The sequence below is a fragment of the Spea bombifrons genome, chromosome 10 (assembly GCF_027358695.1).
Source record: "Spea bombifrons isolate aSpeBom1 chromosome 10, aSpeBom1.2.pri, whole genome shotgun sequence".
In the NCBI taxonomy this organism is placed as follows: Eukaryota; Metazoa; Chordata; class Amphibia; order Anura; family Pelobatidae; genus Spea; species Spea bombifrons.
In genome coordinates, this window is record NC_071096.1 from 27,568,311 (window position 1) to 27,582,795 (window position 14,485).

Genomic DNA, 14,485 nt, shown 5'->3' on the forward strand with positions numbered 1-14,485 from the left:
TTATCTTCTTTGCACAAATCATTGCATTGTATTAATTTGCTTTTGTTTCCTGTGAATAAATGTCAGCTGTCTAGTAAATATTGAAGTGAAGGCGACAGCAAATAATTTAATGAAATTTATACATCATCTCCAATAAATAAATAGAACCTCACACATCTCTAAGTTGATAACTATTACAGGAGTATTTGGGATCTGAAGATAAATACGAACCTTTCTCCTTTGAATTGTTTTTTAAATAAACATAAAACTATGTATCGAATACTCTTTTCCCAAGTGAAACTTACACAGCATTTCATATATATTAAGACGATACACATTTATGTCCACTTTTATAATTGTAACATAGGAGAAGCTAAAATACTGTTCTTAATCTCCCTATCTGTACTTCTGCAGATGCCAGGATGTATTTTGTCTATTATTCATTACAAGACCCAGGTAAGCCACATCTTCCCATTTAATTCAATAGGCTCCATTTCCCTCTAGGGCATTTTACATTACATTGACCAGATTGCTTACACTTTCCATGCCATGAACAAGCAAATCAGAACATAGACCACGATAGCTTTACTAGTAACATCTCATACTAGTAAGAAAATGTAGAGAGAAAACAGACATTGTCTTCCCTTTCCTATCCAGTAGATGCTGCTGTTGCTCAGTTTCCAGTGCCACTGGTCACTGTGTAAGCTATCACGTGGAGCAAGTGGAGTCTGGTTTAAAAGCCACCCATCTTCCTGCCTTTCTCAGCTTCTTCTTAACAGAAGTTTCTTTGAGTCAGAGCCTGGACATCAAGTGCAACTGATGAAGATATGGAGAGGCCTCAGAGGACCATACCCAGGATATTAAACTGAGTAGAGGAGACTGATGCTTGTCATACTTTGTTCTGCTTGGTGAGTACTTTAATCTTGGTAAAATAAGTATCTATGGAAATTGAGGAGACTCAGAAACTGAAAATTACACAGTACAGATTTCAGCTCATAATAAACATATTAAGCAATATTTAGAGTTTTGTACGTTTCTAATTTGTCAGAACCCAGTGTTTGTGTCCAAACACATAATGTTCTAGTTCTCAGCAAGACTGAGGAAGCTTCATTGATAACCAGGTTATTGGATTGTGTTTGACTCTCTTAAAAGCACAGTGTAGCTGGAGCTAGTGAAGTTTTAGAGGTGAACATTCTGGTGCTTTAAAAAAAAAATTATATATATGTGTATAACTTTTGCTTTTTTCAGATTTTTCTCCAGGAGGAAACATATTTTCATGGTCCAATTCTTTAAAGCAGTTTGCCTACTGTGTGGGTTTGATTTACAGTCATACCACCCAAGTAGATCCCAGAGCTCCTAGTATACATCATCTACAATTCAATGTTGAAGGTCAAGATGTTTAAGCAAGGCCAGTCTGACCACAAGCTGTCAGCTGTAGTTCCTTTTGGAGATTGCCCTTCTGAGAAGAAAGATGTGGAACTGATTCTAGTTAAAGAACAGAATGGAGTTCAGTACACCAACAGCTCAATCATAGTGTCAGATACATCGCCCCAATATGGTGTCCCAGTCCAGGAAGAGCATGAGAGAGAACACTGGGGCAAGAAAATAGACTTTCTTCTCTCCGTTATTGGATTTTCGGTGGATCTTGCCAATGTTTGGAGGTTCCCTTATCTCTGTTATAAAAATGGAGGCGGTAAGTCCATGCCCTATACATCTAACTATTGTCACCTGCAGTGAGCATGAAATAATTGTTGCAGTAATCTCATACTAAGTGTACAATGTGATACGTTAGTGTCCCTTGACAGTGACAATGGAGCTTTAGATAAAGACATTAACAGAATTTGGGGGTTTAATTGTTTTATTATTATTATTGTGGATCTAGATCATTTAAATTGACTTTAAGTGTCAAGTTTAGTAATTCTGGTTGACCAATTTTAAGATTGCAACAATAACATGCTGATTTGTTTTGTTAAAAGACAAACAGTATTAACTTCTTTTTGGTCCAAAGGTCTACTCTAAAGAACATAGCTTTTCAGTGTGTTGGGGGGGGACTGAATTGTTATGATTACATCTTCAGAACAGTGACAGATCTTTGTTCCCTTGAAAAAATATACATGTATTTACAAAATGGTAGAGGTTTATGGGATGAATACGTGATGCAAAGATGAAAGAACTTAATTGTGTGCAGAGAAAAAGAGTTGCTATGCTATGAAATATATGAGTTTTTCATAGTGTGCATGTATGGGGGGAGAACCCAATTATGAAGTCATAGAGTTGTGTTATTTGGAAATTGTAGGAAAAGCGGGCTGGAGTTGTGATTGTGTTGTGAGACATGTTCAATTGTCCTTTTGAAATGGAAATGAACTCCAAATTTATGGAATTCACTCTGTGCCCTAAATTCTCTTCACTTATGATGGTGCTGGATTAAGACCATGGTCGCGCACACACACTCTCTCTACCACACTCCTAATGAAGGTCAAATAAGGTGACCCCCACTTAGTGCCCTACATCTGACTATAGTAACCTGTAGTTGCTGTATAGTCAGTGGTGGTGCACTTATGCATTATGTATTAGCAGTGGGGATCTGCTTTAGCTCAACGAGTCAGCCCCAGGTGACTATTGCCATAGGGCATACTCGCTAAGTGTCCCTGCTTAGGAGGGTTCCTTTTTTTGTCCCTAATCCTTTCTGTCTTCCTTTGATGTCTTTTTTTCCTTGTAGCCCGTAACACTTGGTGGGTCTACTGGTGGTCTACAGCCCTAAAAGTCACAAAAAGTCACATTTTTTTCTCCCAGACACAGCTCTAACTACACCCTTTAAAAGCCACATTTCCAATGCCCCTTCTCGCATATACTTGCCTGCTTGGCAGTGCCTCCTTTCAGCTTAGTATCCTAGGCAAAGTGTAGGGCAAAAGAAGGTAGATGCCAAAATCTTTCAAGTAGACAAAGAAAGGCAACTGTTTCTATTAGAGGGACACTTGGAAGATATGCAGTAGAGGGTATCACCCCCTCAATAACACTAGGTCTAAGACTTATAGGTGGGCAATGTTAAGTAGAAGCCAATAATCAGAAATGAGCTAGCTTGATTTAGAACCAGTTATGGGTAGATCATTCAAGGTCAACATGAAATAATAATTCTTTTTAAAAAAAATGACACATTTCTGACAATGTTGAAGCCATTGCTGTTTGATTTATTGGATTTCTAAAGCCATGTGGTTAGAGTATATTTATTTACATATTTGGTGGTAGACAAGCCTTCCCTCAGATGGTGAATGGATTTATATGATGGGGCATTGGATGAATATAAGGTTATCTTGAGTGCAAATGAATGTAATATGTTAATTTCAAAGTGATTACATATCTAACACGTACATAGTTACTGCTGAAATTATATTCCTCTTATTGTGGAATCATCATTAATTTTGTTTGAATTATATAACATTACATTTATAGAGCACCAGCAGATTCTATAGCGCTAAAATAGGAGAGAGGAAATTAACAATGACATTAAAATGAACAAAATTTACAGTTCCATGTTAAACCAAACCGGTACAGACGAAGAAGAGGACCTGTTCTTCCGAACGTATGCTTCGATAGGCGTGACATACACAGGGAACATTTTGTGAAGAATGCCGAAGTTTCCAAAAAAACGTTGGATGAGCACATTCTTGATCAAAAACCTAAAGGAAATTAGCTGGAAATACGTAGAATAGTAATTCATGGAAACTGAGTCTTAAGTGTCTTATTCACATGAACTGAAAAAACAAAGGTTCCTCTTAGATCTGCTAGATGATTGTGGATTCTAATTCATTAATCTAGTGACAAGTAAAGGCTGACATTGTAGCCCTGTTGACATTACTATATGCAGATGATTTGTTTTTGGTCTACACTTAGAGAATATCCTATTTATGTAAAGGTCCCAGAAAGCCTTGGGATCATGATTGCATATTCTGCTTGCGTCTCCAGTTTTGATGCTATAATCCAGCTACAACTCAACCTCTGCAAACTGTTCTCTTTTGAAAGTTTACTTCCAATACCTGTTGGGGACTCATCCAGGACCTGACTGGGAATCAAACTTTAGCCCTGGTATGCGGTCAAAGTGCCCTGCTCCCAAATACATCATAAGGTGCCAGAAGTAACTTCTTGGCTGCATTGAATCAAAGCTAGATCTGGAATCTCTCCCTATTGCAACAACTATGTCCGTTCTCTGAAGCAGCTTGTGCTATAGGACCTGTCCTTGGAAATACAACCCTTTTCCATGAATTAATCATATCCCATGCCTGATTCATACCCTTAAAGAGGGAATTTTACCAGTGCTTCAAGACACAACCAAACCCAACACATAATCCTTAAAATGGATGAAAGTCTGTCTAGTAAACCACATTTGTACTTGGAGTGCTGCACATGTTTGAGACTATATAGTTACATAGCATGGTTAAAAAATATATATTGACTCATCGATTTCTGGGAAAAAATGGGTATTGCTGCTCTTTAAGTATAAACTTTGTAATATAGTCTAATAAAAATAAAATAGTTTAGAAAAGCCTTCCAAAAAAGGTTGTTTTTTTTCCTTTTGATTAATACAACAAAATGATGAAGAAAATATTTTTTTTAAATACCAAAGAGATGTTAAATTATTATTTTAGTTTTCTAGAATCTAGCATGATAAAGTGGCAAATTAGCTCAACCCGGTGAAATAACTTTACAAAACAGGCTATAAATACAACCCACAAGCAGGACATTATTACTAAATTACAAAGCAAGCCCTTGTAGGCATTTAAATAACCAGATCAAACATTTGGCTCCACGGATTGGATTCACAAAGGCAGACATCAGTTTGTAACTGAAATGTGATTTATCCCAATGTCTAGCAGCACAAGTGCCGTTAATTGATTTAGTCCTTGTAACACTGTGAAACTTGACATTTAAACAAGCATATCAATACATTTTACAAGGATAATTTAACAATTTAGGTATACAAAACTAATTGAGTTATTCATTAGTATTGATTTTTATCTGGAATTTGATCTGTGGCTATATTAAAGACCCTCCCTGCAGCAGAGCTCCTGAAACATGAAAAGTAAGCAAATTAAAAAAAAAATCCACAATTAAATGTCACAAGCTTGTGTAACTGAGGTGTATATTGTGAGACGCCAAAACATCTATTTTTTTGGGGGGAGGAATGAAGTTTGTTTTATCAAATTACAGAAACCAGCATTTAAATAGAATTTCACAATAGCTTGTAGCAAATGGGTTAGAATATTATGAATTTTAAATATGTGTGTGGGCAACAATTAATAATGGAGGTTTTAATTTAAAATGAAATGTTATAAAATGGTTAAAAAAAAAAGGAGTGCCAAAATTATGTATTTTAAAAGGTAAGTGCTGATGTTAAGACGAATATATTTTTTTCGAGGTTTTTTTGTGTATTTTTAGTGTTTAGATTTTTGTTTCTTTTTTCGATTTCCCATTCTTTATCTTTTGTTTTATGTGTTATTAATGAGCCATTAATAATTGTATATATGTTATTTATTATTAATAATAATACCATGTCAAAGATTTACACAGCACTTCTTACAGTACATTCAAAGGGTATGACGAAACTAGAGTTTACAGACTATAAACCCATACATTAGGTAAAAAACTCAATACATTTTACCAAGCCAAGATTGCTAGTTTTCTCAGACCCTTCTCAGCTGTTTAAATTGTTAGCACAATGAATAAATTAAGATTGAAGATGCGTAAAGCATTTATTTTGGTCATTTGGCAAATGATTAGTAAATTTGGTTACTCATCTGCAACTAGAATACTTTCTAAATATTTATTTTTTCAGATGTGCAGTTATATCCAAAGGTTATATATTACAGTAGATACGACACCCCTTCTTTTTTATTTTTAAAATATATATTTTTTTTAAATCTGCAAATATTGCAAGTAACTTTTATTGTGGATAGAGTTTCTTAAGTAATTATTTTTTTTAAAGAAATATATTTGAATAGTTCAATCTGAATTAGTGGTACAGAAAAACAAAATACGAATTAAAATGTATTTTTATATTTTATTCACCCTAGTAGATTTACATTTATAATAGAGGATTTGTTTTATTTAATTTGCTACATTGAGGATAACAATAAAATGTGCCTCGTCCACAATATTTTTTTTATAATGTCAGGATTAGTAACAAAAACAAAGCATCACATTTTAATCTGTAAAATTAGTCATACCACAAAGACGGATAGGAATTTCTAATAAAGCATAAACACAACTGCCCCAAGTGAGAAGCGTTTACAGGGCCCCTCTTATTTTATTTACATATATAAACTTTATCAATGCGTGTGTCTCAGAAAAAACACCCTGTATTGCTCAATGATCAAGAAAAGTCTGCCTGAATAATTAGATATTATACATTTGAAAATAAGACACATGATTAAGCATGGCCTTTAGCTTGATGGAGAACTTGACTTCATTGAACTTGCTCTGTTTGGCTTTGTTCTCCTTACCTTATTTCTGTATCTGACTGTAGCTACATTGTTTGCCATCATAAGATATTAATAGTTTTTAACTTGTTTATCATATTAATTTCTGCATCATTTTTGAAACATTTCCTACCAAAGTTCACATATTTGTTGAGTGTTACAGAATAATATCTGAGGACATTCTGGGGGGAAACTGTTTTCCTTATGCATGGAGATCATAATGTCGGTATATCATACATGTATTGTTTTGCCTCATTTAGTGTGGAGAGCTGTGATATAGGATTTGGGTACATCTGGAAGCAGAGGACTCGCAACATGCTTTGATGGGTTCATGATTAACTTTGCCCAGCAAACTTTAGACATGATTATTCTGTTGGGATACAGAATTCTGACAACCTTGCCACTAAAGATGAGAGTCTGTGGGAGTGAAGTCGTTGTGGATGGTTTCTGTCATTGTACTCTTATTTTGTCTCTAATCCGGCCTCGCTGCATGGGTTTGTGAGTGCCGAACTGATATGGTGTGACTTGAGAGGGGATCATTTAGATGTTTTCTCCATGATTGGTCCACAGCCATTTCATGTATTAGAATCCTACTTACAAGCAAAGTATTTACAAATGTGTTTATATGTTTGACATAAGCACCAACAAAGGTGTATTAATGATATTTGTTTTCATTTTTATATATTAAAGGGTATATGTAAGATCTGCACCTTGATCTTTCAGGAGGTCTATTTAAGCTAAAATCGGGGTCTGTAGGGTTTCTAGCACCCTAGTAGAATTACGGCTATAGCATCTCCTTCCTCTATTCATATGCTTGCTACGAAAAGAAAGGAGCCCGCTACTAGAAGACATAATACATGGGAAGTAATCTATGTTACTTTATGTATTAAACCCTCAAACACCGTTCAAGGTGTGAAGAAAATGTATAATTGTGTGTAACTTGTATCATTACACATGAATTTCCTCTAAGCACTGCTAGCATTATATATTTCCAACGTTTGTGATTAAAATAATGTAAATCGGCAGCATTCAGAGTATCGACGAAGCAGGAAGTCAACCTTTTAACTTTAAAAGATACAGAACTATAGGCCCGAAGAGACACAGGTCAAGTTGCTGATCCAAAACAAAAAAAGTGAAGATTTAAATAATTTCTAGTTCATTTTCCTTTAATTGTTCTAATCCTAAAGCCTAATTTAGCTAGCTTTCTGAGAAGACATTTAATTTGCGATTGCATTTCAGATTTCCATTGCCTTTACTGTAGAAATCCTTTTCTACGCTCATCATGAACGTTACTTTCCTGTAACCTTAAAGGATGCATGACGTCCAGAGTCGGCCTTTCCACATATGCTGAAACTAGGCCACTCAGGTGGTAGGTAATGCCATCATTTCTTATTTAGCAAGCATATGCATACAGAAGGGGTCGCCGTGGAGGGAGTTCTCTTACGTTCTATAAATTCTGGGTTTTTTTTAAAGTTCCTCAGACATATGTAAGTAGGGACTTGTTTATACACATAAATTATGTTCCTCTACCCTTGTAGGCACGTTTTTTTCAGCTTAAACCAAACCAAATTGGAAGATCCTGCCTTTGCTCTTTGAAATTCAGCAAATCTTTCTTACAAACCTCCGCCCAAAATTTAGCTGCATTCCAAGCTGAGGTCTTATCAAGGATTTATACCACATAATATTACTTTCTAAATCCATCTACTTATTTATTTTTAATTATAACCTAATCTGTGCCTGCATATGTATACAAGACAACCTCTAAATACAATCTCGTTCCCCCTGGTTAGAGTGGCTTGACAAGCGGGGTTTGGGTTTATTGCCATCTTTTAATAAATACATGAAGAATGTTCATTGAATGCTATATCTGATGTGGAATTTTCTACCATTTATGTTTTTAAGGTGCTTTTCTAATCCCGTACACGTTCTTCCTAATCATTGCTGGAATGCCTCTTTTCTATATGGAATTAGCCCTTGGACAATACAACAGACAAGGTGCAGCCACAGTTTGGAAGATTTGTCCAGTTTTCAAAGGTAAGTGATTAAACTCCAGCTCTCTTTGAAGATCGAGCAGGAAATTATCTTGAGCAGATTATTTGATGTATAAAGCGCTGACCTAATCACTTTACGTTATTGTATAGAGTTGAATAGATGGGCTACGATAAGACAATTACTTTGTAAAGTCGTTGCTGAACATAACCCACAAATAAATCTTCTACAAAAACATTTGCCCATCAACCTGCCTGCCAATACAAGATGATATATTTTCTATAAATGCTCCTTAACATGTTTATAAGAGCAAAAAGTATTTGCTCGTCATTTTAATATTAAATATGTCATCTATTTGTTATTATTTAAATATCATATCATTAAAATATATATTTTGGATGATTTGTGAATTCATACTTTATGGAGGTTTCCATCTTGAGGATGATATGTGTTGGATGGGCTTGGATTATACGGTGAGGTTGTTGACTCTGCAATGGGTTTTGGGCATTTATGGACCCATCAAGTTGGTCTTGCCTCCCAAGCTTAATGTTGCTAGCTCTCCCTTGCCAATGAGTTAATGGACGTGCAAATCAGGACAATCATTGTAGCTGATGTTGAGTGAAATCTGTCCTTAAATGTTGTTGGCCAGGTTTGAAGGCTGAGAGACACCTTTCATATGTTCAACAACAGGTAGTACGTATTATGGCAGGTATGATCTAGAATCTGAAAGAACCTTGTTTACAAAATCTAACACAAACCAGCTAGACTGGTAGAAAACATATCAGGATAGGTTTTTTTGCAGTTTTTTTTCTTCTTGATACCAAAATTGAACAATGAACCAAAAGAATCCATCAGAATACTTTAAAAATGATCAGAAAGGGGCATGAAGAAAAAGGAAAGGATGCAGGAATGTATTGCCAATGAGATGTAGATAGAAGGAGGAGGACTAAGGATTGAGGGTTACTATGGTTTATGTGGCTGTTAACGGAGGTAAGGTATGGTCCACAAGTGAGGGTTTTGTGTAGGTATAAAGAGATATTACGATAGACTGGAAAGCAGTTTTAAAAGCAAGGTAGATACATCCAATCTAACTCATTTAAAATACCACTTCTAGCTTTTGTGAGATTAAGCCTTAAGTCTTCATAGTGGATTTCTTTTGTATGTCTCTGTAAAGCTGATTTGTGTCTTTTTTCTCCATTGGACTAATGGCTAAATCAGGAAAATGGGGCAAAATTGAGCTTGCTACTTAATGTCACTTGAATAACATGTTGAAGTTAATCTTCTAATTAACTCTGTTTTTCCTTCTGTATTCCATACGTGGGGTATAATGTTGGACCTTTGTTAACCTTTGAGCATGTTTTTTGCAGGTGGTTTTGACTACTTCTGGAATGTGTCTTTTTTAAGATTCTTTTAATTGCGTGAACATTTTGTTCTTCCTTAACTACATCTTGGTGTAATTTATCTGAGCACCAAACCTTGAAATAAACATCATTAACTAGATTTTCTTAGTTTCGCACACCTGTTAAGACCATGTTAAGTGATTGCAGTGATCTACTTTATTATGAACTAAATAAATATATTTCCTAAACCTCCAGCGTCTATACTTCACAATCTGTCTAGAACCAATGGATACATCTTTCATTTTTAAGTGTTCAAATTATTATTTTCCAATCCAAATTTACCCCTGTATCATTTCTTGGAGGCCATGTTTTCATGTAAAAAAAATAAAAACAACTCTTACTTTTATTTTTTTCCGAAAGAACCATCTCTTTTCTAGCTCAAGTCGAGCAATATCATTTATGGAATGTCAGTATATTTATGAAATCTTAATTGGAATTTTTTGCTTTGTTAAGCCAACCACATGTGTGTTGCATTTTCTTTTAGCAGTTTTTGGTATCACAAACTCTATTATGTTTTCTCTGTACTGATCTGCTTGGAATCGGTATTAAGTTGGTGAAGCAACACACAAAAATTAGACAGGAACAGTAGAATTTATGTCTAGAGTCGTGGCTGTCTGGCTAATGGTTTTCGTCCAGCAAAATATTCTTCCTTGTTTCTCCAGAAGCAACGCTATTTCAAGTTTTTCATTTTCAAGAGTTATCCGATTTTCCCTGGATCAAGATATTATGCCCTAGACTTAGCTTGTAGGTGTGAACAACCCAGTATTCAATAAACATATTCAGCTTCTGTTGCCGCAAGTTTTCGGTAGACACATAGTCCTCAAGCATGATTATAATTTTGCACGTATCAGCCATGTTTTCCTGGACTTGCTTTTTCCCTTGTTATGTGTATCTTGGCAACATCGTTGTCTACTCCAAAGGCCTGACCGGAACTTGTCAACTCTGTTATTAAGCATCTTCATGAAATCATTTCAACGTCAAAATGTATGCAATCTACTAAATTGGCAACAATAACCAAGTGACTTAATCAGTACCACACTTCCTATGCTACTACAGCATAAATTGCTAGGATGAAGTCCCCAAAAAGCAGAAGCATGCTGGACACCTTTCTCTCTGTTCCTATCCTCCAGCAGCCTAATCTCAACAATCTTTTCTTCTGGGAAGTAGACCACATTGACCATTATCACACTTTGTCCATGGATGCATAGTAATCTATAACCTTCTCTCCCATTAGCATGTGTTGTGTCTTTATCCCATGATCCTAGCGCTGACATTGGTGTCTTCTGAGCATTTGTCAACAATGCTTTGCAGAACATGCTAGACTAGACATCAGTTGATGTTTGGCTATCTACTCAAAGCTTTAATAACTACATCTGACTGCTGTTTTACTAGAACTTGAAGTATCAAAATGAGCAATTACTTGAAATTCCTTCAGTAAAAAGAATACCAAAACTGTTCAGGAAGACTCAAAATCTCCTTAAAATACTGGAGGTTGTGAAGATGTTTTTATTAGTTCCTCTGCAAGAAAGCACATTCAGTGTTCATGTCTTGTTGCCAAGTTGGATGTATTTTAAGTGCACCATTTCACAAACGTGTGACTGGTAGGGTAGAAGTTTCTGGATTTTGATTACATTTCAGGAATAAGTTAAAAGTGTATCTTAACGTTAAACAATGTTTTTATCCTAGACTTAATAGACAAAATCTGGCAATCACTTGAAGCAAAATGTAAGATTTACATTTTCTATAATTTGTATCTGTATTTAAACTGTTGTAATCAAGATGTTTAATGTTTTGTGGGTTTTTTGTCCTTTTTTGTAGTTTTTCTCCTAAATAATATTTCTTTTTTGTTATCTAGGGGTTGGCTACACGGTCATATTAATAGCCCTCTATGTGGGATTCTATTACAATGTGATAATTGCTTGGTCACTCTATTATCTGGTATCCTCATTCACCTCTGATCTTCCCTGGACAAAATGTGGAAATGAATGGAATAGCGTGAACTGCACCGACCCGAAGCTGCTCAACGTTTCCGTACACAGTAATGGAACCAAGTATTCCAAATACAAAATTACACCAGCTGCTGAATTTTATGAGTAAGTTTCCCAGCTCTATATTTTCTCTCTAACTTCCTTGATTACTGATTAAATTACATCAGAACATTTATTGTTTCTACTGACATCTCTGACGGTATGGGAGATTAGAATTTTACAAATCTGATTGAAATGATCATCTCCCAAGTATGTTTTTCATGAAACCAAAACCATTAGATCAGTGATAGCGTATTCTCAGTTTGCCTACTTTTTATCATTCTATTCTGTAATAATGGGAGTCAGCAGCGTATGTTATGTGCAGTGATGGCACATTGAGGTCTTCAAATGGGTTTGATGCACAAAATTGGGCATATGTTTTTATATTGAGCCATCTGGGGTCCCAAAAGCATAAAAACTACAATGTGCATTGCAAAGCTACCTTTTAACTGTAGCATCTCCAAGGCAGGCTGAAAACCGCACAATATCTGCAGGTCTTTGTCCCTATTGTTGCATAGGATGCTTCAAGATGGCTTTGTTTTAACATGGCCCTCCAAGTGCAGTTTTAATCCACATTTGAACACACAAATGGCAGATGAAGTACCCAAGCATCCTAAGAATGGATGGATCCCCACTTTGTAAACCAGAAACACTGCACGTGTGTTAGGCATCAACGATTGCACTGTAACCTGGCAGCATGGGTGTAGGAACCCCTAAAAATCTGGGGGGGACAGCATTTGCCCCCATCAGATCCCTACTTTCTCCCCATCTCTCACACTATCTTCCCCCTCTCACTTTCTTACTATTTACCCCCTCCCTACCCTCCCTTCTCACACTATTTACCCCCTCCCTACCCTCCCCTCTCACACTATCTACCCTCTCCCTACCCCTCTTCTAACTAGCTACCCTCTCCCTACCCTCCCTTCTCACTAGCTACCCTCTCCCTATCGCCCCCTTCTCACCAGCTACCCTCTCCCTAGCCCCCCTTCTCACTAGCTACCCTCTCCCTACCCTCCTTCTCACTAGCTACCCTCTCCCTTCCCCCCCTTCTCACTCTCTACCCCAGGGGTGTCCAAGTTTTTTCTGCAGTGGGTGGGCCGCACTCATTTTTCACTGTGAGAAAATATGGCCTTTAAAAAATTATGCTGATTAAAATAAAGTAAATGACACAAAACCTTTATTTTTCCTCTCACTGATTTCTGGGCCTAGAAAGTTTTGTGACTACAAATTCAGGACTCAGGATAATTAAAAATGAAATAGTTCTATTTATTCTAGGGATGCACCAAAATGAAAATTCTGGATCAAAACATTCACAGTTCACTTAGCCAAAACCGAAAATGACCCCCCACCTTTAAAAATAACAATAAAAACTCACATTTTTTTATAAAAGTAAGTAACACACCACAACTGGACAAAAAAAATAGCAATATGACTTGGCATGATAGGAGTGTGATTGCTAACAGCAATCACACTCCTATCATACCCAGGCAGCCAGTACATGCTGGTACAGGGTGGCTGTAAGTGATGTGCAGACCCCATATTGCTGGCAGCATCAATACACAAGGGGAGCAGCTAGCTAGGTTTCAGCATGTACTGGCTGACTTGGCATGATAGGAGTGTGATTGCTAACAGCAATCACAGTCCCATCATGCCTAGGTTCCAGCACTTACACATCCAACCAGTAAATGCTGGAACCTAGGCTTGATGGGACTGTGATTTCTGTTAGCAATCACACACCTATCATGCCAAGTCAGCCAGTACATGGGTGGCTGTAAGTGATGTGCAGACCCCATACTGCTGGCAGCATCAATACACAAGGGGGTGCAGCTAGCTATGTTTCAGCATGTACTGGCTGACTTGGCATGATAGGAGTGTGATTGCTAACAGCAATCACAGTCCCATCATGCCTAGGTTCCAGCACTTACACATCCATGCTATCACACACACACACACACACTCATTCATTCATATACTCATTCATTCACAGATTCATTCCCTCAATCAAGCATACTGATTCAAACACTCTCCCCACCCCCTTACCTGCACTGCAGCTCCTCGATGCCGCTCACAGACTTCAGCAGGGGGCGTGGCCTCCCTCTGCGTTCTCTGGTACTGCAAAGAGGAAGCAGGATCTGATGTCATGTGAACTCTGCTGGGTTCCGCTTCCTCTGTGCAGTACAGAAGACCCTCCCACAGGTAAGTAGCAGGGCTCGATGTGCGGACCACGTAAGATCGGTTGCCCTGGCTGCCGATCTTACGCGGGCTGCACCTCGAGGTCTCGCGGGCTGCATTTGTGGCGTTTCTATTGGGGGGTTCCTATGGCCCTGGGGGGGATTTCTTCATTATCGGTCCCCCCCCCGCATGAGTTACTGGGGGGGGATCTGCCCCCCCATCCCCCCTCGGTTCCTACGCCCATGCCTGGCAGTTCCACTTACCTATCAACATCTCAAGGTGACTACAATGCCAGGCAAAGCTGGATTGTGGAAGAGATGGGATAACCATTTGGCAATGTTTGAAAGCCTTACTTTTGGAACCAATAACTTGGTACTTGGCTATTGGAAGCAGCCCAACCTTTATTGGAAGACATCCATAGTGTCTAAGGAGGTGATTGCTGAGT

General features: G+C 37.3%; 1 protein-coding gene across 1 annotated transcript in view; it reads left to right on the plus strand.

The window, feature by feature from the left end:
* Positions 1 to 1,232: 1,232 nt before the first annotated feature.
* The window catches only part of SLC6A2 (solute carrier family 6 member 2), a 28,868-nt gene continuing 15,615 nt past the window's right edge, over positions 1,233 to 14,485 (plus strand). Inside the window, exons 1-3 of the mRNA XM_053449567.1 lie at positions 1,233 to 1,672; positions 8,355 to 8,486; positions 11,697 to 11,934. Coding sequence (XP_053305542.1) covers positions 1,360 to 1,672; positions 8,355 to 8,486; positions 11,697 to 11,934 — 683 coding nt within the window. The 5' untranslated portion in view covers positions 1,233 to 1,359. The remainder of the gene's footprint in view (positions 1,673 to 8,354; positions 8,487 to 11,696; positions 11,935 to 14,485) is intronic.